This window comes from Homalodisca vitripennis, chromosome 1 (genome assembly GCF_021130785.1).
Source record: "Homalodisca vitripennis isolate AUS2020 chromosome 1, UT_GWSS_2.1, whole genome shotgun sequence".
Classification (NCBI taxonomy): domain Eukaryota; kingdom Metazoa; phylum Arthropoda; class Insecta; order Hemiptera; family Cicadellidae; genus Homalodisca; species Homalodisca vitripennis.
Genome location: NC_060207.1, coordinates 126977973 through 127003432, shown reverse-complemented (window position 1 = coordinate 127003432; position 25460 = coordinate 126977973). Strand labels below are relative to the sequence as shown.

The 25460-nt window shown below is 32.1% G+C and overlaps 1 protein-coding gene across 1 annotated transcript in view; it reads left to right on the top strand.

Moving 5' to 3' along the window:
• The first annotated feature begins 791 nt into the window (after positions 1 to 791).
• LOC124371059 (ionotropic receptor 25a-like) overlaps positions 792 to 25460 on the top strand; it is an 87481-nt gene continuing 62812 nt past the window's right edge. Inside the window, exons 1-7 of the mRNA XM_046829373.1 lie at positions 792 to 1032; positions 2309 to 2413; positions 2627 to 2779; positions 16490 to 16649; positions 21145 to 21287; positions 22341 to 22567; positions 24096 to 24277. Of these exons, the coding sequence (XP_046685329.1) occupies positions 2341 to 2413; positions 2627 to 2779; positions 16490 to 16649; positions 21145 to 21287; positions 22341 to 22567; positions 24096 to 24277 (938 nt within the window). The 5' untranslated portion in view covers positions 792 to 1032; positions 2309 to 2340. The remainder of the gene's footprint in view (positions 1033 to 2308; positions 2414 to 2626; positions 2780 to 16489; positions 16650 to 21144; positions 21288 to 22340; positions 22568 to 24095; positions 24278 to 25460) is intronic.

The window sequence follows — 25460 nt, the reverse complement described above, 5'->3', positions numbered from 1 at the left end:
TAAATGCAATAAGGCTCCTTGGTAGAGATCTGGTAAAGCCTACAGTACTTCCTCAGAAGGACAAATGGCAATAATGAAGATAATTCCTGATGCCAAAGTCATTACAAAAGTTTTAGAGTGTATGATAAAGAAATACTCCTTTGAAAAACCATACAATGTTTCCATAGAACATATATGTAAATAAATGGAATACATTCTCTTGTGGTGCCCTTAGGAAAATAAGCCACAGTTTTTGAAACAGAAGTCATGGCAATTGAAATGTGCCAGACGGCTTATACAGAATAAACCTTATACTCTTTTGACTCAAAGATAGTATGGGAAGCAAGAGTGCTCTAATGGAAATAATTTAGAGGGCTAAGTTGTTCTTGGTTGGGTATAAGATCATAAGGTCATTTCTGGGAATGAAACAGTGGATATCCTAGACAAGATAGGCTTTGAAAGCCTTTTGGTAGGGCCAGAGCCAGGGTGTGCAGGAGCTTTCTCCTACTGTAAAGCTCTTGTAAATGCATGAGGAAAGAAGGATAGAATATATTTTTAACCAGTATCATAAATAATTTTAGGCAATAACAAAGAACTGAACATTTTATTTAAATTATTGAAATCTTTTTTGAGCTAGTTACCTTAAAATGTATCTTAAATTTGTTCAAGTTTACTTTGAATACTAGGAATACTTTAAAACATATTTAACCCCCCAGATATTAAAATATTAAAATTATAATATTCATATTAAAATATTAACCCCCCATATTTAACCAAATATGGTTATGACATTTTTGTGTTCTTAGATTTGCTGGTGAGATATGAGAATGAAATCATAATGCACTGATAATCCATGTAAAACAAATCAATTGTGAGGGAATCACCCACTGCAATGATATACTTGATCAGTACATTCAATAATGCAAGAGAACTCAACATCATAAAACATTGGAGAAATGTTGACAGGCTACAGTACACCAATTGTCAGCTCATCAATGATTCAGCTGCCAATGTTGTGGCAACGTCACTCATACAAACTCTCTTCATTACATGGTGAGTTAGCTAACAATATCATTTCTGTTTAGTAATTTATATTAATTATTTTGTTAAAACAGTTATTTGTTGAGCTTTTATGTTTATAAATAAGTACAAATTGTATTATAAAGTTGTATCTATAGAAGTAAAAGCATTTTAAAATGATTTAAAACATAATAAAACAATGAATTTAAAGAGACCTTTAATACACATACTATAAATTCAATATATGTGTCAATTATTAACTTTTTTCCCAAAACAGTTCTGAGAAATTCTTACAAATGTAATAAAAGCGTTAGAGTTTTTCCTTCATTTTATTTTGATTGAAATTTAAATGAATTTACATGACTACTGTGCATATTGGCTTTTGTTTATTTATGGGATGTAGATAAATTTCATAGAAAAGTACAGGAATTAGTAAGTTTTGGGTATGTGAACTTGAATGTGTGTGCACGTATAAAACACATATATTTACAATGTTATTACAAAGCATACTTTAATTTTGCTTGCTCCTCACAGTATTTCCGCCAAACCTTGAAATAGATAATGTTTAGGGTTAAAATGCTTTCATACATTGCTTACAGTTAAATAAATAGAAAACTACTAAATTTAAACAGATTTTTAACTAGTACCATAAGTAAATTTAGGGCATGAGGAAAGAAACTGGAAATGCCTTAGTAGAGAATTACCCATAATCTGTAATGAAAGGGATCCAGTTGAACAGTTTTTATGTTTGTGTGTAATCTGCACTACAGCTTGAGTGATTGAAATGTACGTACACAATTTTCACCCTAATTTGAATACAGTGTTACAAATTTTTGTTAATATATAAAACCATAGTAAAAATCTGTTTTAATTCATAATTAAAAATGCTTCTGACTGCCTTATGACCTTAATATTGTGTCTGTATTTTGTGATTATTGTGTGTCTCTGTCTCTCTTTGGTGTGTGTATATGTATTTTGGGTGTGTGTATTTGTGTATGATGGGTTAGCTGTGTGAAATTTACTTAAGTGTGATTATACATGTTACTAGATATTATTTCATGCTGTGTTCAATTATTTTATTGATTCATGTTATTTAAAATTATATTCTTATCTGTACTAAATCTATAATATTTATAATTCCTTAAGTATCATTGAATTTATTATTATAGAATTATAGATGTATAAAGAAACCTTTACAGATAGGAGAAATTAACTCAGTTGATACTGAAGTATAATTACATAATAGAACAACACATTTTATAGTTACATGACTATTTGCAGTAACAATTGTTTGTTTTATGCGTTTAAGGTTACACTTCTGGAACAAAGTGAAGTTTGGACATGGGCTCAGCATTAATTTTTATTCTACTTTACCTCACCATAAAGTCTTGTTGGTGTGAAAAGTTTAACATTTGTGAGTACACAGTCTTTAAGTATACTTTACAAACTTACTGTAAGTATATTTTAACACAATTCTCATTCTGTTGATTTTTTTCTTACGTTGTTTTCTTATTGCTTAATGTATTTAAGTATTTAAACAATAAACATAAACAGAAATTAACTTAAAATTTAGTTGTCCATCATAATATTTAATAATATATTTTCCTTTATACAATTTTTGTTGCAGTGGTAATAAATGACAAAAACAATAAGATTGCTGAGAAGGCCTTGACTGCAGCCCTAGCATATCTTGAACGCAATCCACGCCATGGGGTTGAAATGGAGGAACCAGTCACGGTTCTAAATGATGGGGAAGACGGACAGGAGTTTTTAGATTCCAGTAAGTGGAGAAAAAAAACGTACTGTTTAAAATTATTTTATTTGGAGGTTGTAGTTACATGTGATTTATATTTTACACAAATGTAAATATGAAGTAAATCTATATTAATTAAAACCAATAGCTTTCCATTTAATAATAATTTAAAGATTACCTAATGGTTAAATGAGTTTCTAAGACTGCAAATGTTTCAAAACCAAAGATTCTACTAAAAGTGCAGTGTATTCTTTTTACTGGGAATACAGTAAGAAGTATTTTACACATAAAATCTTTATATATAGTCTAATGTTTAAAATACGTTTATAAAACATTAATTAGCTCAAGGTGTATATGTTAACAGTAAATTAACTAACTCAGTGCAAGAAATTTATCTACATAGTTAGTCATTGTCGTAGTCATCAATCTTTATTTGCATATTTTTTAAGAACAGTAATTGCGTCATATACAATATTAGTTAAAACTTTGTACTCTATATAAATTATAGAATTGTTTATATAGTTAAAATGTAATGAATAATTAAAAAAAATATTTTGGCAATTCTTCTATAAAAACAATATGAAATGGATAAATAAAATCAAGGTGTATAAAATATTTTATTAAGGCATTAAAATGATTTTCTAGAGCTAAAACCAATTACCCATGCTGAATAAGTACAAAAAATGTCCATGGACGCTGTTGAACCAAGTCAAAGAATTCTGCTGTGTCATATACTGGGTGTTCTGCAAGCCAGTCTCTAAGATTCTTTTTCAGCTTGTTGATGTTGAGAAATCAAAGTAAATCTGGAAGAACATTGTGGAGTTTACATCCAGTGTAGGATGGTTTCCTTTCATACAATGCTGTGCAATGAAGAAGTAGGATGTATTGTAATACATATCTGGTGTTGTGTATATGTACAGTACTTTCTGTTGGTAGCTCCATCTCATCAATATACAGAACAGCAGCTAATACATAATACATAGAGTGCAATGACTGTTAGGATCCTGAGAGATTTAAATGACTCTCTGCAGCTGTCCATTAGACCAAGATCTGCCAGCACCCTTATGGCTTTTTTAAGGAAAAGAATTCCCTGTAGGTTACCTTCAGTCGTTCCTCCCCAGACTACTAGGTCATATCTAAGATGGGACTCTACAAATGAGTAATAAACTGTTTTACCTGCATTTAGAAGCAATCCATTTAATTATTCTCATAACGTAAATTCCAGTTCTAATTTTATTGGCTAGAATGTTTATGTGGTCAATCCAGCTAAGATTGGTGTCTATTTTAATACTCAGTAATTGTGATGATTTTTCTTCTAATGTGTCTTGTAATGCATAAATTTTTTCCTTCTAAAGTTTAAATGGATTGTTTTGATTTTGGTTTTTGCCAGGCTGATGTTATTATATAGTCCTTGGGTTGATTTATCATCCAAGAGAAGGGTAGGGTCATCTGCATACATAAGAGATTCAATTTTAAAATTTTCAATGAAATTAGGGAGGTTATTTGTGTACAGAATGAATTAAATGGGCCCAAGAATTGACCCTCTCGTTACTAGCATTAGATTTGATCTATGGGTAAGGAAAGTTTTGTTTGCTTTTTTTTCTATTTCTACAATTTGTAAGTGGTTCTCTAAGTTGCTTGTTACCCATTCAATTACTTTTCCTCTTAATCCAAGAGATCATAGTTTCTGCACTATTTATTTATGGCTAAGGCAGTCAAAGGCCTTGCTGTAGTCCTGCAGTAAGGCTGATACATACTTTTGATCTTCCAAATGGTCCTTGTAAATCTACCATTGATGAATCACCTTGGTTTCTTAGAAGAAACTGATTATTTTTAAGTGGGTGATGAGTCTGGTAAAAGCCAATTTTCAAATACTTTAATGAAGGTCAATAGCAATGATATTAGAGATTTGTTCTCAATTTTGACTGTTCTGCCATTTTTGTGCTTTGGGTAGATTTTCATCAATGTTAAAGCTTTAGGAAAGACACCAGAATCACAAGATATTTTTATCAGTGGTGAGGCTAACTCTGCTGCACAATGTTTTACAGATCTTGCTGGAATTTTATCAAGGCCAGCTGATAATTTTGGTTCAAGAGACTGTATACTTTTTACCACTTCCTCCAATATAGTGGGGCTAAAAAATGAATAATTTAGACACCTAACCTGAATTGGATTACAGTAAGTGGGAAGGATTTGATTTTGTTTTAGATTTCTTCTTTGGCATTGTTGGTACTGTACACTTTAATCCAATTTTCATCAGCATTTTAGGTAGTGAAGGTTTTGGAAGTTGAAACATCTTTGTGTATTTGATTCTTTTTTTGACTATTTTGTGGATCAATGTTTATTTTACATATTTGTTCTGTATACCCTGTTGTAAATCAGATTATTGGTGTTCGAGAGCCCCACACTGTAAGTCAGTCATGGTATTCATAGCACGTGGTGTTCTAAAGGCCTCCAGTTGCGCCGCCTTATAACGTACAGATCTGATTTTATTGTGTTATTCACGTTGGTGGTGCCATATAATGATGAATGATGAATTGATTTTTATTTCCCAAAAATATGTACAATATTATAATACAATCTGTACAGTTAATTTCTAGATTGTTACAATACCGAACAATTTTGAAATGTGAAGAAAGAATAAGAAATAATCATCATAGAATAAACAACATAAAATAAACATCATAAAAATAGCATCATGTATAAAAACATTGTCCTCGGGAAATGAGCCTGCATGGGCTATGATGCCTGTGCACAGTCTCGAGTTGTTCACGCCTGAAGAAATAACGGACTGGATTAATAAAAAAAATGAATATAAATATAGTACAAAATAATACACCATTACACACCACACACATACATACACACACACATACATATATACATATGCATGCACATACACATGTGAATATGCAATGAATATATTAAAAGGAAAAAACCGCGTAATTTTGCTTTGTACCTGTTTTAAAGCATTAAATATTATTAATTTTAAAACATATACATATTAGCAACAATGGTAATTAAGCAGGGTCACCGCAGATTATAATAGGTTATTGATAATGAATGATGATGGGATAGGAGTGGTGGCTGTTTACATGTCAAACTGTCCGTCTGTAGTCCGAAGACAGCACTGCCTCGGCCTCCTCAATAGACAATGATAATAACCACTGGTTAACCTTCCTTTTAAAAATAATTGTAGAAATTTCACTGAAAAAACTAAAATTTGGAAACTGTTTACTCATATTTATAAAAAGCACGTGAGCAAGATAGTATGAGTTGGTGTTAGAATAAGATTTAGTTAATTGCAATGGTAGAATTCCTGTTGATCTAGAATAACGTGTGTTATGGGTGTGTTGAGTTCTTACAAATAAATCATCTAAATTTTTATACATGTGTATTAAAAGAGATTTTATAAAAAGTTGTCTTATTGTAAACATTTTAGTTTCTTGAAATAAAATGGATGTTGAAAACCTATGACATTTTTTAAAAGCTACTTTCAAAATTGTTTTCTGAACCGTAAAAAGAGGATCAAGATTTGATTTATAAGCTGCCCCCCAAGAAATTATCCCAAATGCAAAAAGAGATTGCACGTATGCATAATATACCATTTTCATTTCTTGAACAGTAAGAATATCCCTAAGGTTCTTAAAGGCAAAGATATACTTTCGGGTCTTTTGTTTGAGATATTCAATATGGTCTGACCATTTCAAACGGAAATCTAAAATAACGCCAAGATATTTATAACGAGTTTATTTTTTCGATTGCTTCACACAATACAGGTACTGTTACTGTGATTTCCACAATTATGTATGATCAGATTTCCTAAGACATAATCTGACTGAGGATTCAAAGAAAATTGGCATAAATTTTGTTTTAGTTATATTTAGGGAAAGGACATTCCTGATCAAACCACTTTTTTTCAATAACATTAAATCACTTAATGCTTCTCGTCTCACATCCGCCCATGTATTTTCCTTTCAGAAAAATAAGTGTGTCGTCGGCAAATAATGTTATTTTTCCGTTTTAAATTTAGCTTGGCAATATTATTTATATATAATAAGAACAGAATTTGCCCAAGTGTACTCCCTTGAACTACACCGTAGTCTACATTAATTGCATCGCTACTAACATTACAAATTGAGACATATTGTTTTCTATTGGTAAAATAACTTTGAAACCAGGTAAGGGCATTGCCCCTAACACCTAATTGTTCTAATTTATTCATTAACTTATTTCTATCAACAGAGTCAAAAGGCATTTTTTGAGGTCCTAAAAAGATTAGCATTGATTTTTTGTTTTCTGAGATTGCACTATTTAATTCTTTATTTAAATCAAACAATGCATCCGAAATACTCCTGTCGTCCCTAAACCCATACTGACACTGAGAAAGTACATTATTTACCTGGAGAAAATGTACGAGCTGTTCCTTAACTACCTTCTCCAGTACCTTAGCAAAGACACTCAAGAGGGATATCGGAACGGAAGTTGTTTTTGTCAGTAAAGCTGTTTGACTTGTGCAAAGGGTACACTTTAAGCCAACTTAAAATTGTCAGGGAATATTCCCTGGGTTATACTTTAAATTGATCAAGTATAGCAGTGGTTTCATAAAAAGTGCTTAAAATTGTCCTTGAGGACCCGTGCAGAAACGCCATCATGACCCGGGGCAGAGCCTCCACGTAAATTTGTCACGTGCCGTATTATGTCCAGTTCTGTCACCGTACGTAACGTAAATGTCGCATCCAGTCTATAGTCGCTATCGCTCACCACTGGGTCCCCTACCGGGTTAAATTGTATCGGCTAAACGTTTTTCCCAACAGACGCAAAATAATTATTGAAATCATTTGCTACTTGAGTAATTTTATTGTTAGTAATGTTTGAATTTGTCGGCAGAAACTTTCGTATTGGAAATGTATCCCTGGTTTGCACCCTACCCCGCCAATTCGTTTATTATTCCCCAAAACATTTTAGGGTCTTTTCTGTTTTCAGTAATTTTAGAACGATAATATTCTCTCTTAGCGTGTTTTAATGATGTGCTTAGAGTTTGTCTACAGTTGTGGTAATAATGTTTTAATGACACATTAAAAGGTTGTTTTTTAACTATTTTACTTAACTTATCCCTCGCTCTCTTATTGAACAAATCAATCCCCGCAGATATCCATGGCTTAAGTTTCTTAGATCTAGTAGATATTTTATTACTTAACTTTGTGGCATTCTTGATTGATTTCTGTACTATATCGTTAAATAGTGTGGAACAAGTATTGGCCTCCAAGGACTCAAGTACGGGTTCCCAGTGGGGCGCGTGTCAGGTTGTCAGCAAGTAACATTCGGTCTACGTATGTAGCTGTATTAGTCTGTGTCTTGTTAGTGGCCGTAGGTCCGGTTATTGTCAAAACAGTGCTGTAATGATCTGTGAGGCTTGTCTCGACCACAGCTTCTCTAACTCTACTCATATCTCTATATCGTACAAAAATGTGATCGAGACAAGACTGAGTGTTTTCAGTTACTCTAGTAGGTTTGTCTACACATTTCACAAGTCCCGTTCCAAGTAAACAATTCATGTATTTATCCGTCAGCACTTCGTTCTTAAGCAAGTCTATGTTTATGTCTCCTATCAATACACACATTTTGTTTCTAAACGTTCCTCGAATAATAATTTTTCTAACTCATCTATAAATAAGTGTAAATTGCTATCAAAAGTTCTGTAAAGTGCAAGTAAGTTGAACTGTTTCTCCTAAATAAATAAAATCTAAACTAATTCCAAACACCTCCCCCAACGTAATCTGCGTGGCAGTGGCAGTTCCAATCGCTTGTTTACATAAAGTATTGTCCCGTCATTCCGGTTTCCGTTGCTTATCTGTAAAGTAAATGTCAAAGCCATCAATGCTCACCCCCTCCACCCCATCACTCAGCCAACTCTCAGTCATTAACTAATATATCCAGATTGAAGTTCAAATGGCTTAAATAAATCATCAGTTCATCTATGTTTTTTGAATAACTCCCTAATATTACAGTGATATATTTTTAGTTTGTCGTGACCATTGTTGCTACTAAAAAAATTATTGAGAAGTGAAAAATCTGGGATTTGTATGCATGAGTTAATTTCAATTAGATCATTATCGCTGCCCTCTATCGGATCCATAGCCCACGACGCCCACCTGCCCAGTGAACAGTACTAAATTAATTTAATAGTCATGTTTATGTTTTAAGTTATACCACTATAATATGAAAAAAATCTAAGTTGGCATAGTACCCAATACAAAAAAGTTCTAAAAAAAACATATACTCCAATTATTAAACACTAATAAATATGAGAATAAGAACTGAATCGATAAATTTTGTGCGCATAGTCTTCTGCTAAGCTCACTTTTATTATACAATAACTATTTTAGTGTATGATAAAAATAATAAACCTTGAACTAAATTATTTAATCTTAATATTATGTCTAATCTGATATATACATATGTGTTTATGACAATTAATATAAACACAACTGTGTTCCGAACTAAAATCAAGTTTAGCTTAAGAGTATTCTACATCATTATACTTTAAAATTGAAAGAAAACAAATTACAATATGCATTCCTAACTTTATTTATGAAACAAGCATAAACAGAGTCCTATATTTTACTTGCATAGTCATACGCTAAAATATACCATTCTTATTTTTAATGTATGATTAAAATTATGTACTTATCAATTAAAACTAGCCCACTTACAATTTTTGTTGAACACACATGCACACACACACATACACACGCACACACACACACACACACACACACACACAAGCGCGTGTTAATTTATTGGTTGTGTACATGAGTTGTTGGTTATTATTTAAATTGTTAATTATATTATCTTGTTATACATTTTCATGTTTATATTGTTATACATTTTCATAGTTTATATTGTTATACATTCTCATAGATTACATTGTTATACATTGTCAACAGTTTATATCGTTGTACATTCTCACAGTTTTATATAATGGTTATTTGTTGTAGTGCCATATGTATGCGTATGCAAATGCGCACAATGCAAACTAAGGTAAAAAATATAGTTTTTTTTTGTTTTGTTTGAGTAACCAAATGTAATTATTTAAAAACTATAAAACAGAGAAATGTATTGATTGCAGTGTAAACAGGCCATATTTATATAATAAAAATACCATAGCAAGAAAATGCAGCAAGTCAGTAGTAAATGGACAAATATATTGTTTAGTTTTGGTTCCCGCACGCACCTTGCAGGGTGCATTGGGACAATGTATTGTGACTTATATTAAAAATGAATTAAGAGTTTGTGAACTGTAAACTTACATACATTCACACATAGATAATAAAAACTTGGTTGGGCTCAGGGCAATAATCCTCAAAAGAATGATTTTCCTTCATTATTATTACATGCAAAAACAAAGAAAAACTTAACTAATGCTGTTTTATACCATATTAAACCATTGTTTAACCTATGTATGTAAAATTATAAATAACAAAAATATTTGTACTGAACTTGAAAATAAAAAACTCTACATTACTTTACTTTAACAATCAAAATACAAGTACATTACTTACGAAAATAAAATAATGATCTTCAGAATTAACGAGATTCTGTAATGAAGGTGTCGAGATCATCAAGGGTTGTCACTCTCCTAGCGTTTATCACCTTCTCGGCGCTTCACCAGAACTTTTCCGTTGACGTAACCAGCGAAATACAGCTCCCTTTCACGTAAAAGTCTCCTGGCCTTTCCCCAGTAGCGCTTTGTTCTCAGCCGTTAAGTGTTCATTAATGTAGATTCTGCTTGGCGGTAACGCAGCTGCAATATCTGTTGTTCCTGTAGGTTGTTCTTCCTTGATGCCGCGAACCATTCGTCTCTTACACTTCGAGAAATAAACTGTATTATAATTGGAGGGTGGACCTGCTTTTTTGAATACAGTCTCAATCGATGCGCCACCGAAATGTCTTCCCTCTTAAATTGCACTCCGAGTTTTGAGGAAATTTTATTTAAAACTTCGTATATGTCTTTCAGCTGGTGTGTAAGAGGTAAACCCTGGTATTTCGATATTGGTTCTCCGAGAATATTGATCCGCATCCAAAATTGCTCGAAGCTGCAGGTCTCGTTACCTCTCCACTCAGTCGGTCCCGTTCATGCTCTAACCCGTCGCATCTTGCCTTCAACTTGCACTGTTCTTCTTCCAAGTTTGTTAACTTTGACATTAAGTTCTTTTATTTCATCACACAGCTTGTTAACCAGTTTGTTCAATACGTCCCATTTTGGTATCGACGTTGGAAATAATTTCCGTTTTCATTACATTTAGGGCCTCAAGAATGGATTTTCTATCTTCTCCCACATCTTCATTGCTTTGTACGGAGGCTGATTCACTCTTGCATGTGTCACATTTCCAAAATTTTTATTTTAGTTTTTGTAAGATTTTGTACCACACCCACGCGTGTGCAAGCCGGGTGAAACGTAACATTACAGTCCACGCACTTCAGTGTGACGTCGCCGATACGTAACTCTACACTGCACTTTCCACACTTGGACATAGTATTAGTGAAAAAATACATACACACAAATTAATAAAATAGATCTTTACGATGGAGTAACAAAATAAATTTATACAACTTATAAAATATTCACTGGCAAAGCATATCTTTACTACACTGGACAGGTTATGCCCCGTTAGTTAGATAAGCGTGGAGACTAAAGATAAGAGCTCCTCACTCATCGGCAGACAGATAACAACTGAACGAACAACTGAACAGAAAGATCAACATAAGGTTGATCAAATTTATTATTGATTTCATTGTTCAAAGAAACTGCCACACATGTTGTGTACAATATGTGGAAGTTTGTGTTAAGTTTATTAGATTTAATTGTATGAATAGTAATATAAATGTTCAATTTAGGTCAACATTAAAATATTGAATAACTTTACATGTCGTCGTTCAATTCACAATGACGTTAAGATAACTGGAGCACGTGTTAATTAAGGTGTTTTTTAAAACCAATGTTTGTTGAATTCCTTAATAATTTCTTTCTATTCCAAATTATTGTTTGTATTAATTTGTCTGTGTGATTTCTATTTTAAATCAATTTTTAATATGACTGAAAATAATTTCAATGTGGTCCTGTCACTATAACACTGTACTCACCAATATATCATGTAGAGGTTAATTAATTTACTCATTTCTCTTCAAGTTTTATATTTGAACATTATACATCACTTCCTAACCAATCTCACTTGTTTTGATTTATAATCAAATTTAACAAATTTATTAGAACATGTGCTTCTTCTAATATCACATCACACAATCCTCTCCTCTACACTACTTAGACCAGAAAGGGGCCGAGAGATTCAGGATAACCTTTTGTGGTTCACATAACGGGTTCCTCACACCGGAGTTCATCAGCTCTTCAGTCTCCAACACAAACTAATATGTTTTACTTTGGTGTTAGTTGATATAGCCAATAGATTCAAATTTCTTTATTAATTATCGTAATCGAACAGTTCAATTTGATTTCAGTATGAAGTTAGTTTATCCTTTGTTTTGTTAATTATTTTAGACTTACATGTGATGAAAAACATAACATCTTTATCAGCTGTTTGTGGTACACATCAACTTCTGCTTACACGTCTATTTCCATTTACCATTTTTGCTGCAAACCACTTGAAATTTAAATTTGACCGATATTGATCTGTTACGGCCCCTCTTCAATAATGCTGAACTCTATTATATTTTCAGGGATATTTGTGCTACACAAACAGTCTATTGATGTTTCTGATATGTTAGTAATGTGAGTTGCTGGCAGGTTAGCTGTTTTATACAATGTGAGAGCAGCAGTTCTTGAAAAAGAGTGTTGCCTGTATTTGTAGAGAGTCTGTCTAAGCTTATATTTTTAGCTGTTTGTTCTGTAGATTTATATAATCCAAGATGTTTGAGATTGAGTATAGTGCCATTTTGATTTGACTGATGGCGGTAGATGCCCAGTAGGTGTAAGACATTTTTCCTACCTTAATGTTGACTAGTAATGAATGCTTCATAAGTGAGTTCAGAACAAAAATCTAAAATATTAAGAGCCTCACATTTGTATTGTCTCTTGCATAAATGGCAACACCTCTCAGTTTGTGGTCTTCACTACTGAAGTCAGCTAGCAGAGTATATCCATTGAGTTTTATATTCACGAGAGGGTTATGATCAAGACCATATTCAGTAGGTACTAAAAACAAAGGTTTTAGTGTGTATGTTATACGGTTTAGTCTGTTTATTTTACTTTATATGTTATTATATGTTTTTTTTATCGTTGTGCACAGTATTTAAATTGTTTTCAATCTTAATTTTTTTTTGTGTGGGGTCTAAAAAAACTATAATTTGCATAATTTCCTTTATTGACTGCTTCCTGTAACTTCATGTTTCTTTTGTTGGTGTTCTTTCCTATATGTTTTTGTCAATTTCTTTACAAAGCTTTCTATAATGTCTTGAAAGTTCCTCTTCTTTATATTGTGATCTGTAGCATAACCTGTGATGAATAAAAAAGACTGAGTATGCCATGTGATATAGGGCAGCAGTGAGGTAGGGAGTTGTAAATATCCTCTTCTTTTTCTGTCAGTCACACTTCAACTATATGGGCAGCTTGTTTTACTTGATATTCATGTATTGTTGACACATCTAATATTGTATGTCGTAATTAATTTTGTTTCTTATGTTAATAGTATTTCCGCACAAGCTCTGTGAGCTCTTGGAATGTTTAAAAGTATTGTAAAGTTTCTTTAAATAAAGCATTTGTCTACTGTCTACTGTCTACTGTCTACATCCGTAACCGTATTTTTTCAGTTGTGCTTCTCTGATTGTTTAATTACTAGTTTTTGATTTGGTTGAACTATTAGGTTTTACTGACATCTTTCAACTGTGACATGTTTGTTGCTCTCGCTTGTGCAAGCGTACCTTTAAGGTCGTCTTGCTCGCTTATGCATTGACGGATTTCGTTGATAAAAGTACCGTTGGATTTTTTATAAAAATTTAAAATAGTTAGAATCTTGTACATTTTTTATAACTGATGCAAAACAGTTGATACCTTCCAACTGACAAAATCTTTATTGCTCCCAGCTTGTGCAGGCATACCTAAAAAGTGATAGCGCTCACTTATGCCTTAATGGATTTTGTTGGAACTTTGTTCCTAATAACATTTATGTTGGAACTTTGAAATAAATCACAATGAAATATAAAAATTTAAACCTTATAACTATTTTAATTTATGAAATACATGGCACTGCACAACGAAAATTAAATTTTTGTCAAAACCTTAAATATTTAAAATTTTCCATCACGCTGTAACCACGAAAGTGAGTTTAGTTCTTCTTATTTTTACTGGCTTCTACCTGTACCCGGTACTTTAGTAACTAAGTACAAAATGTACTCGTCCTGATTTAGGTTCATACATTACAGAGTGCTCCTAAAATGGTATAGGTACATGTTCCAGTTACTGTTACTGCTAAACTGGTGTGAGTAATTTGTACCAGGAACGGTGGTAACTGTGTACAGTATCTGTATTGTTAAAGTATCTGTAATAGTAACCTGTACTGGGTACTTTCGATTTGCGGTAACTTGTACATCTCTGTACAGATGAGTAACTGGTACAAAAAGTATATTTTTCAGTAGTCCCGACATGATGAATTGTCACAGTAGTAAGTGAGTTGCCTAGTAGAGCTCTGAGCAGTTCTGTACTGTGTTACTTTGTTGTCACTACGAGGCAACACCGCCCTGGGGAGCCTGGCAATTGCTCGTTAAAACAAACAGTTACTAGTTATGGTGAATTAACAAAACTTGCTCAATTAAATCTGTGTTAAAAATTAAATTTTTTAATTAGTGATTTACAAAATTACACGCTCAAGATAATGACCAAACTCCATAATGTGACTAATGCAGAATTTGTGGACCTCATGGTCAATAATAAAAGTTAAGATGGTAATTTAATAACATTTTGTATAGACATTTGGTCTTAATCGGATCACAAGTTTCCAAGTTATGAATTTTCAAATGTGGAGTATGGAATCACCAAAATGTTTCATTGTTATTGATATTAAAACTGGAAGTTATTGTTAGTTAACAGTTTGATACGTTGAAACGCAGAAATAAATACTCCTAAACTCGATAGACTCTACATGTCCATTAATCAGGTATAAAATTTAAAAAACCCAAATACACATTGACTGACCAAATTGCAATACACATGAAAAGACAGTTTCTCAATGCACAAGAAAGGTACAATATATCAGGAAGTGAAAATGACAAATTGATAATGTCACGGCTCAAAAAAGACTATGACTTGAGGCTGAAACTCCTTAGGAAACAAGACCATGCAGAAACAGTGTCAAGGTCAGGTAACAAATCAAAAACTCTTTGGCAAATTATAAATTCTGAAAGGAAATCAAAAGATGAGAAGTCCCTACCTTTAGCACTGGATATCCACGGAAAACATGTACAGGAACCAAAACTAATTGCCGATCACCTTAACACGTTCTTTACCAATATAGCCCATGAAACCATTCAACTGAATAACACACTAATTTACAGAAAAAAATAAACAAGCTAAATTTTAAATATAACTTCCATTAGCCTGTAGTTCTATTAGTTATTTTGTGGTCAACTTTCAGACTCGGATATCTGTACTTTTGATACAAGAGTAGATACCAAAATTTAGCTCTGTTCTAGTTTTTAATTAAAACTTAACCATTCTGTTCAATATCTTGTTAATGTTATGATTAAATTTAGTTTTAGCTAAATACATTTCATATAAACTGTATTTGTTAACCATTCTGTTCTACATCTTGTTAATGTTATGATTAAATTTAGTTTTAGCTAAATATTTTTCATATAAACTGTATTTGTTATAGAAGATTTTAATTATCCCTGTATAAGCTTCCCCTAGCGATTGGTATTAGAGTGGTTTTACTATAAACTTCATAACCCCTGACCTGATCTTCGCTCTCCTTTTATTAGTTCAGAAGTATTATTATTAACAATTTTATGATCTAGTATTTAAAAAATTTCCCGGGATAGGGCCCCCGACCCCCCACTATTATGGGAGGTTTTCCATATTGCTGACTCTCCGGTGTTTTGGACACCCTCAAAAGACGATTTCTGAGTGCGCCACTGCTATCAGCCACAGAAGTTTGTGATGCCCTTGTGTGTGTATGTGTACACACACACACACACACACATATATAGAATAAGAAGGAGATTACTTTTCTTATTGTAATAGTAACAACAAATATTACATTATACACAATTTAAAATATGTGTAAATTATCATAGAGGTGCGTTATATTTTTCTTGTTGGTAGAGGAATACTTTACTAGATTTCAATGGTTATGCCTCTTTTAGTTTCAACTGACAAATTATATTAAGTATTCTTACCTTCGTCAAATACAAAAACAACCAATGGTGTGTTAGCAACAGATACATATTTTAGAGATAACACTCCATCATCAGACTACAGTATAAAATGGAATCTGCAGGAATAGCTATGTTATTGGAGTTAAATTGCTTAACACAACAAAAACAATTACCCAGTTCACACAGATGCATTTGTAGGTCTATATTTACACAACACAACAGCAAACTGTGACATAAACAGTGAGATAAACGTTCATCAGCTGTTTTGAATTATGTGCAAGTAAAGATACTACTAGATTTTTGGAATTAATCATTAATGATTGTTAATTTAATCACTGTATTTTTTAGTATGTGCGGTTTACCAGAAATCCCTGGAACAGAACAAACCACCAGATTTGGTGGTGGATTTGACGCTTGCAGGAACTGTCTCAGAAGCTGCCAAGACTTTTAGTTCAGCTCTTGCCCTGCCTACAGTCGCCACAGCATATGGACAAGAACATGATATACGGTTAGACAAAGTGATGATTGTTGAGTGCATCTAATATATTTTTAGTTGATAATGACATCTAAGTATTTGTAAACAACAAAGTGAAATAAGAACCTGTTGGAAAAAACAATTCCATTTGACTAAACATGAAAGGTAAATATTTTGTACCTTTAGCATGAAAAAATACATTCATCACTTCTTGGAACCAGATCTGTTACAAATAATTTTGATTCTGATATTTATATGGCTCTTTTACAAGGTCGTACCTAGCATAGGGGCAAGCCATCTTCGTTCAGGTTTTAACATTTTTGCACGAAAAGGTGCATAAAACCAAAATAAAAAAAAAATTCTTTGTGATTATAAAAGTGCTTTGTTAGCTATCTCATTACAATTATTTGCTTGAAAAGGTATTTTTATTCTAGTTACATGTCTTATACTAGTATAATTTTTCTTGGATTTATGTAGAAAACTTGTTAAAAACACTTGTTTGAATCAAGTCCTGATTTTACTTAAAGAATCTGATGTATGCTCAGCAAAGACAACGCAGTTAATCTGACCTCTCCCATTGTATTTCTCAGCCAGTTCTTACCCTTGGAAGGGTACTGAAAGATCGTTCAACAGTAGTCATAATGGATAGGAAATCACTTAAAATGAAGAGTGCATGCCACGTTGCAGGGAAAAAATATTAGCCTCCTCCAAAAGTGCAGCCACTTTAATATCCTTTAATTTGTCTCCTGCTATAACTTGCTTTTTTCATACATTATACCACAAATCTAATTCTGAAAATATATCACCTAACTCATAAAACACCATGAAATACTTTGTACTTCTTCCCAAATCTTTTGAAGTAATTTTTATGTATGAAGGATGAAGATGGGATAAGGAAAAAGCAAGTGTATTTTCGTGTGAGAATCTAATGTTCAATGATAAATTTAAGGAGTTAAGATAAGGAATGATCAAAAACAGTATTCAATCACAGTTTCAGATGGTGGATTCCTTCTGTCTATTTACTTTTGAACAATTCATGAAACTGTTAACTCAACTCCAATATTCTCCGTGGTATCATGTGATTTTTTAAAGTAATTCACCAGAAACATGTTCAATTTTTTGTTAATGCTTCTTTATACCATCAAGTATGTTCCCTCACTAGAGCCAAATCATTCATATTTTTCTTTGTAGAATGTTTACAAATGGTTCTAAAATGGCATAGTACTTTATAATCATGACTAGATCTACAATTAACTTGGTTTTGTAACTGCACAGTGCAATTGGTAGGTAAATTTTCTTGTAGCATATTTTCCTACGACTGACAGATGTTCTTAGCGCATTGACTATTTCAAGGAAGCTTTCTAAAAAGTTTGTAATATTCTTGTATTTCTCGGAACTCTGATCTCATAGTCTTGATAGATTAGGAGCCGAATTCCTGCAAGTTAGCGATTCACGAAAGAAGGATATTGTATCCTCCACTGGAGCAATTAAGTTTCTTATTTCCAGTAGTTGACTAGCATCATTGACCACAAGATTTAGTTTATGGCTTGAGCAAAAAATTGTATTGTAATTTTTCTTCAAAATGGCCTGTTCACCACCTTCTTTTCCAGCCAACGCAGAACATCCGCCAAATTCAAATTGAACACAATTTTCTGCTGAAAGACTGATCAACTAAAAAACTATGAATTATGCTAGCGATTGTAGGAGCATCTTAAGAGTCAGCTCAACATAGCCTACAGATTCCTCTCTGATTTTTTATTGACTCTCATCATAAAACCGTAATTTGATAGAAAGCTGTGTTTCCCAGCGATATTTCCTGCTTCATCAGCCATTACTGCATAAGTTTTTGCTTGTTTACAATCTTAAATGACAACTTCACCACATAATCTTATAATCTCATTTTGAATTTTCGGTGTAATGTAGACTGAATTTTTTTGACATCTATCAAAGTGACTTTTTAGCTTCTCATCTCAAATCAATTCTGAAATTTAAAAGGTAAAAGAAAACTTCCTCATATCCTTCATTTCCTCTAAATGGCAAATCATGAGTTCCACAAAATATGATACAAAAAATAATTGATGACCATATTTGTTTCTTTTTCAATCATCTTTTGGTGACCACTTTGCAACTGTACATCAACTGGAACATTTTCAAGGATCGCTTTTGCAGCAGCTGTTGAAGTTTGTGGTAGTAACTGCCAATGTGTTTTCTACAATCTTCATGTATATCTTTAAACTTAATATATTACCTTACCATGAATAACCCCAAAACTTCTTTAACCTCTTGAGGAGTATCTAAAAGTAGTTCCAAAAGATTACTGACGGTTATAGATGTTTGATCACAAAAGAGTAATGGCAGTTTTAACCATCCATAGGCTTGTTCAAATAATCAATATTACAACTTTTTACATTCTGTAGTGGCGTTCTTACATACTATTTTGACTGGGAAACATTCAATGTTTGCTGTAATGTGTTGGCTCCTAGCGACAGAATATTATAATCACAGATTTGCTGCCAGATTGTCCAGTCAGTATTTGCACCAACTGCTTTTTATTCACTATTCTCAGTTATTGTACTGTAGTGAATATGACAGTTTTGTGACTACTGTGGTAAAATGAGTGATTATCTGGACTAAAATGATATTATTAAGGTACATGTAATTTAAATTTTATGAGCATAAAAGAAAAAGAAAAGAAACTGCTTATGAGTGCTCTGATTGTGAATTTGCGTGTTTCAAAAATTATCATGATTTGCCAAAATTAAAAAAAAAAACAGTATCAACACCTAGATGATGCAAATAAGGCATTATTTTGGTCTTTCATAATATTTCAAAAGGAGTCCATTTCCCTGGATTTGCTTACTCTAGTAGACCCTAGGAAGGTTGACGTTTATAACTGTCAGTACTCCTCAACAGGTTAACTGTAGCAATACTAGGAGGAAAAAGAACACAGTGTATGCATAAAGCACCTTTCAAATGATGACTACACCATACAAGGAGTATATTGATCTATCCAGTTGTGGATAATTTTATTTTCAAAAAACTGGCGTCAAACCAAAATTGTAATTTGATGGTGGGACCCAGGGTTTTGTAAGCAGTTCCTTCTTTTTTTGTGATGGCAACCTTAGGGCATGAACAATATAATGGCAAATGTTATTTTCATGGTAGCCATCATATTCTCTAATCATTTTAGATGTCCGCTACATGTAGAGGTGAAGAATTACTAGACCCTTGTTCCATAATAGAAACAGAAACAGATGGTTTGGTCAGTTTAATTCCATCTTCATCACCATCACTGCTTCATCTTCCACTAATTTTATCTTGATATTTTTATAGTTTGAGAGGTTTACTGTCTGGAAATATTGGAAATTAACATACTATAAAATAATTACAAACTTTGGCTACCATGCCAAAAGTAACCAGAAGAAAATTCTCAGATGAAATATTAACCTAATCATTCTAGTTCCTACTTAGTTTCTAAATATTAATATATTCATACAAATATAAATAACATTTCAGAATAAAATTAAATAAAGTTTTAATTACAAATTGTATTTTTTACAGAAATTGAGAAATTACCTCACTTACTCTTATAAAACAGTTTCTTATATCCATTTAGGCAGCCTCAGAGTTCTGTTTGAGGCCTTCAAACTCAACGGAATTTTTTACCCAATTGACCCTCTGTATCGAATCATATCACCCCTAAGCTGCAGTAAAAGTCCGAAAAGATAAGGATGAAGGTTTTAGATAGTTTAAAATAAAAACATGTAACCTAATTGTGGTTAGAACAACTTTTATAATTTTATTGGAGTGATAAAATAATGTTTATTATGTATTTATAATGGTTTATATAGAACTAATAATTATAAAGTAGATTAATGCTGTAACTAATAAATGATTGAAATAATTTACAAGAAAGAAAGTAGTGATTATCCTTAGTACATCTATTTAAAATAGCCTGTGTAATGATTTAATATAAATGAAATTATTTACGAAATTTCACATTGAAAATAATGAGTCTAGGATAGGAGGGATACATCTTACAAGCCAATAACCTTTATACCATAGTACATTTTACTGTACTGAATATTCTACTTTGGTGTGAGATGACATAATCTATAAGCCATCTCTCAAATGATAACAGGTTTTCAGACATCTGCCATTGTGATATGTTACAAAAATAGAACATTATATTTTGAGGATTGGAGTATCATCAAAATAAATCTCAACCAAATTCAAACACACATTATGACTGAGATAAAGAACAAAAACATAAGGAGATGTTATGTAGCTTTTTAATATAAACAGATAGCGGTTATTTTTCAGGTCATAATGTTTCTTTTAAAATTCATTGAAATTTCTAATTAACCGTAATTATGTTGATGTAATGTGATAATTTTTAAGTTTAATCAGGAGAATGAGTTTTAAATTGGTACATTGAATTAAATTAAATATATGTTAGCATATATTGTAATAATTTATATATAAAATAATATATATACTGTTACGGTGAAGTGATGTATTGGCACAGGACTTGGAGATACTTGGACAATGAACAACAGAAGTACCTGGTGCAGGTGTCACCTCCAGGTGATATTGTTCCTGAAGTTGTTCGCAGTTTTGCCATATATCAGAACTTGACCAATGCTGGAGTTCTCTTTGATAGCTCATTTGGTAAACATGTTTTATTTGTATAGTCTTTAAAATATTTATTTGTTCCACCATATTTAACAAGTACATATTTATACTTTAAAGTTTCCTTTAAGTGCTGATGAGAAATGTTATGTTGAGGTTCTGTATGGCACAGTGTTCATTCCTTGTATTAACAGCATTACTTATTCAGCTAGTAGTACAAGTGAAAATTTGTTGGTTTCCATGCAAACTAAGGTAACAATTCAATTGACAGCTTTAATCACTGATAATAGGACAACATTTTATTCAAAATGTTAAACAATAAAGAAATATTAACATTCAAAGGAATAAAATTAAATAAAATTTGAGAATTTTTTAATTGTCAGATCAAAATCAGGGTCTGGAAAAATATGCCATAGTGTAGTACTTGTCAATATATTTGATTTGAAAAATGTGTTATGTGTTATTTAACCCCTTAACAACTTATTAAAAATGAAAAAAGTGATTATATTTTATAACATTATTTTATTTATTAGTTAATTTTAATTAAAAGAATACAGTATAATTCTTTTTAGTTTAAAATTTAAAAAATCACCTTTATGACGTTTACATACACTTGTTTGTGAATGCATGTGTTAATAGTTTATTCGGTATGGAAAACTATGAAGCTGTACACGTGTTACCAAGAAGACAAAGGAGTATCAGTTGTTTGTAATGTTGACTAATAGTCTCAATCTAAGCCAATTGGCATACCTGCACCATCTTGCTGGAAAACAGTGTCCTGATGTTATTTATTTAACTATTTTCCTGCTGGTTGAATCACCACTGATCAAAATCAAATGGCTTATTACTGCATGATAGATTAACTCATCAACAGGCCCTCTTTTTAGTCTTAAGCCAGTACTGCCGTTAAGAGGTTAAAACATGCTGAGAATTTATATTATCTATGTAGGATCTTTATAATATTATAAATCATTCAGTAATCCAGTCACAACATACTTTATGTAGGGTCTAGAAGTATAGGAACTTTTATGAGTATTAAGGCTCACAATTAATAGAAGGATGATAATCATAGTGGCATCTTTGTTGTTGCAGAGATGGACCACAAGTACAAAGCTCTGCTGAGGAACCTACCAACTCGTCACATTCTGGTCAGAGTAGAGGAACCAAAAGCCATAAAAGAGCAACTGATACGGCTCCGTAACTTGGATATTGTCAACTTTTTTATCCTCGGAAATCTAACTACAATAAAATCTGTGTTGGATATGGCCAATGTCAATAGATATTTCAACAAAAAATTCGCCTGGCATGCAATTACTCAAGTGAGTTGTGTCCTGTTCAACATATTGTACAGAAGATGTTTAATCCTTTCCCAATGACTTTCAGAAGATAATGTTAAATTTCCTAATTTAATTGTTGATTTTCCTGGGGTCTCTTTTAGCATCAGTAGAGTAAGAAAACTTTTGAGCAAATACTTTTCAACTTCAGAAATGGACTCTCAGGACTACTAGGCAGGTGGTTAAGATACAGTTATGTGTGTGCTGTTCTTTCACAAGTCTTCTTCTGTTCTTTCTCAATCATGACAGAATGAGGCATATATGTATGTGAGGAAAAACACATATAAGTTTATGACAAATGGTTCATTACACACTATGGCACAAGTAGGAAGTACAACTTCATTGTCATGATACAAGTGCTTTTCAGAGGGGGCCTTAACATTTCAGTTATAATAGCCTTTGCTATGATCTACTTGCACAGTTTTTTGTTTCGGTTTTTAAACAAAGTTTTAAGAGATATTTGTAAATAAATTGTTTGTTGTTTATTTGAGATTATGTAAATAATTTAATCTGATAAATGAGTTAATATTTAATCAGCTCAAAGTTGTTTTAATTTGATAAGTTTTGTTTATTTCAAAAATTAGCCTTCTGACATGTTTAAGTGTAAGTTGAATATTAAAATAATAATGAAATCGATTGACTGTCTTATTTGATGCATTTATTGAAGCTTTGTTTAGTATCCCTCAAAACCTTTCGATTTTGGTCTTCATTTCAAAATTCATTAGTTTTATTTTATAATTTAGGTGTCTTTAATTTAGTTTTATACTGGTAGGCATATGGCTAAATGCTAATTAATGTCCAATTGGCTGGAAGTTTAATATATTATTTTCAAAGATTTACAAATGCAACCACTGAAATGTTACTAGAGTATATATAAATAATTATAAATGTATGGAACATAACATTTACTTTTATAAACAATTTCATTTTGCTCTAAGTAGTCATAAGTAGATAAAAATATGTTGTGTAAATATCATTGTATTTTATAATTTAAATAAAAAATGTCCATTTAGAAAAAAAAAACGTTTAACAAATTAACTTGTAAACACCCAACACTTTTAATTGAATGGATAGTCTTCACTTCAGAGCATATAAAATACAAGCATGCAAATTTTGATCACAATCAGAAATTGTGTTTGTTGATACATTAATTTATATTGCTAATATTTTGTAATTGATATATTCTAAAAAATGTTAAAAATAAAAGTTTTTGTAAATGATCCTACATGATTCCTGTGAGATTGTGGTATTACTGAGAATGAATGTGTTATCAAAGAAACAAAACATGTGATATACGATAAAATGGGACTTATTTCTACTGAACTATAACAAAATTTCCTAGAATATATTTCTTAGTTTTCCCCATCTAGGATATGTTACTATATGAACTTAAAACTCACAAGAGACAATGCAGATCATGTTCCAAACTGATTGTAGTTTTTTTTCAGACTTTCTTTTGTTATTTCAAATAGTGCCATCCATCTTTGTAACATACTATAACCATACTTTGCAGGAGAAAGGGCAACTCAAGTGTAGTTGTTCAAACGCAACAATATTGTTTGTGAAACCAGAGCTTGACCAGAGTGGCTTTGAGCAGATCAATACGTTGCGTACCGCATATTCCCTGACTGCACAACCGGAGATAGTAGCTGCATTTTATTTTGATGTAATTGTTCGTTCAATTCTTGCCATCAAGTAAGTTTTGGTTTTTTATACACATAAAAAATCTACATATACAGAAATACAAATCTATTTCAAAACCTTGTAGATTCTTACTAATCTGAACTAATAACATTAATGTAGAATTCTGTGAATGTGAACTCAAATCCAATGGATGCAATTGCACCTTCATCAAACTCATTCTTGTATATGTAGAAATGAAGTTACATGCAATATTTCAAGACACACAGACAGTTCAATAGACATGTATTTTGACAGATAAATTAGATAAAATTGTACTTGAAACATCAGAGACTGGCGACTCCGACAAACTGTCAGTTTAGTGAGGTTCTAATGTACAAATAAACTGATGCAACAAAGTATTGAAGTACATGTACAAAACGTAACAAAAAACTTACTGACTAATCCAACAAAGTAACCTCGAGTAATGTGAGTGTTGAGTGTAGCTCCAATACACCTTCCACTTAATGTAGTGTACGAAATTTGAGGCTGTCACAAACTAGACTCCTGGAATCTTGAGTTCATCAGTATTCATCTGAAGAGACCCAAAAAAAGTCCAGTGATGCAGAAGCTGAAAACCAACTCTTGGCACTGTTTTGACATCAGAGTCTAGTGTAATCTAGGTGAAGAGGTTTTCTCATTGTCTCATTAGGTGCACAATTGAGTGCACTATGATGTTTTAGGCACAATCACAAAGCACGGTGGAGAAATTAAGTTTCCTACATATAACACATTATGGCGGGAAGAGTTTATTCAATGTGAATGTTGAGTTCACCTTTTGTGAACTCCAGTTCACCTTTTGCTTAGTGTAGGAAGTTAGTTTTCAGCTTCTATGTCAACGACTTTTTTTTTATCTTTTCAGATAGAAATGACTCCAGATTCAAGTGGAAGGTGAACTGGAACTAAACTCAACATTCACATTGAATAAATCCTTCCTACCATAGCTGTTATATAAAGTAACCTCATTACAAGAGTTACTATGTCACATGTTTAAAGTAGCAAACAACTGTACTCTGGTTGTTTAATAATTTGTTTTTATTGTACAATTTTGTCAATACTAACATGATTACCAATGTAAACATGTTCACTAACACTAAGCCGAATCCCATGGAGTGACATGCACCATAATCAAACTTGGTGATGCCTATATAGAAATGAAACTTTATGCAAAATGTGAAGTCTATGGGTCAGTTAGTTA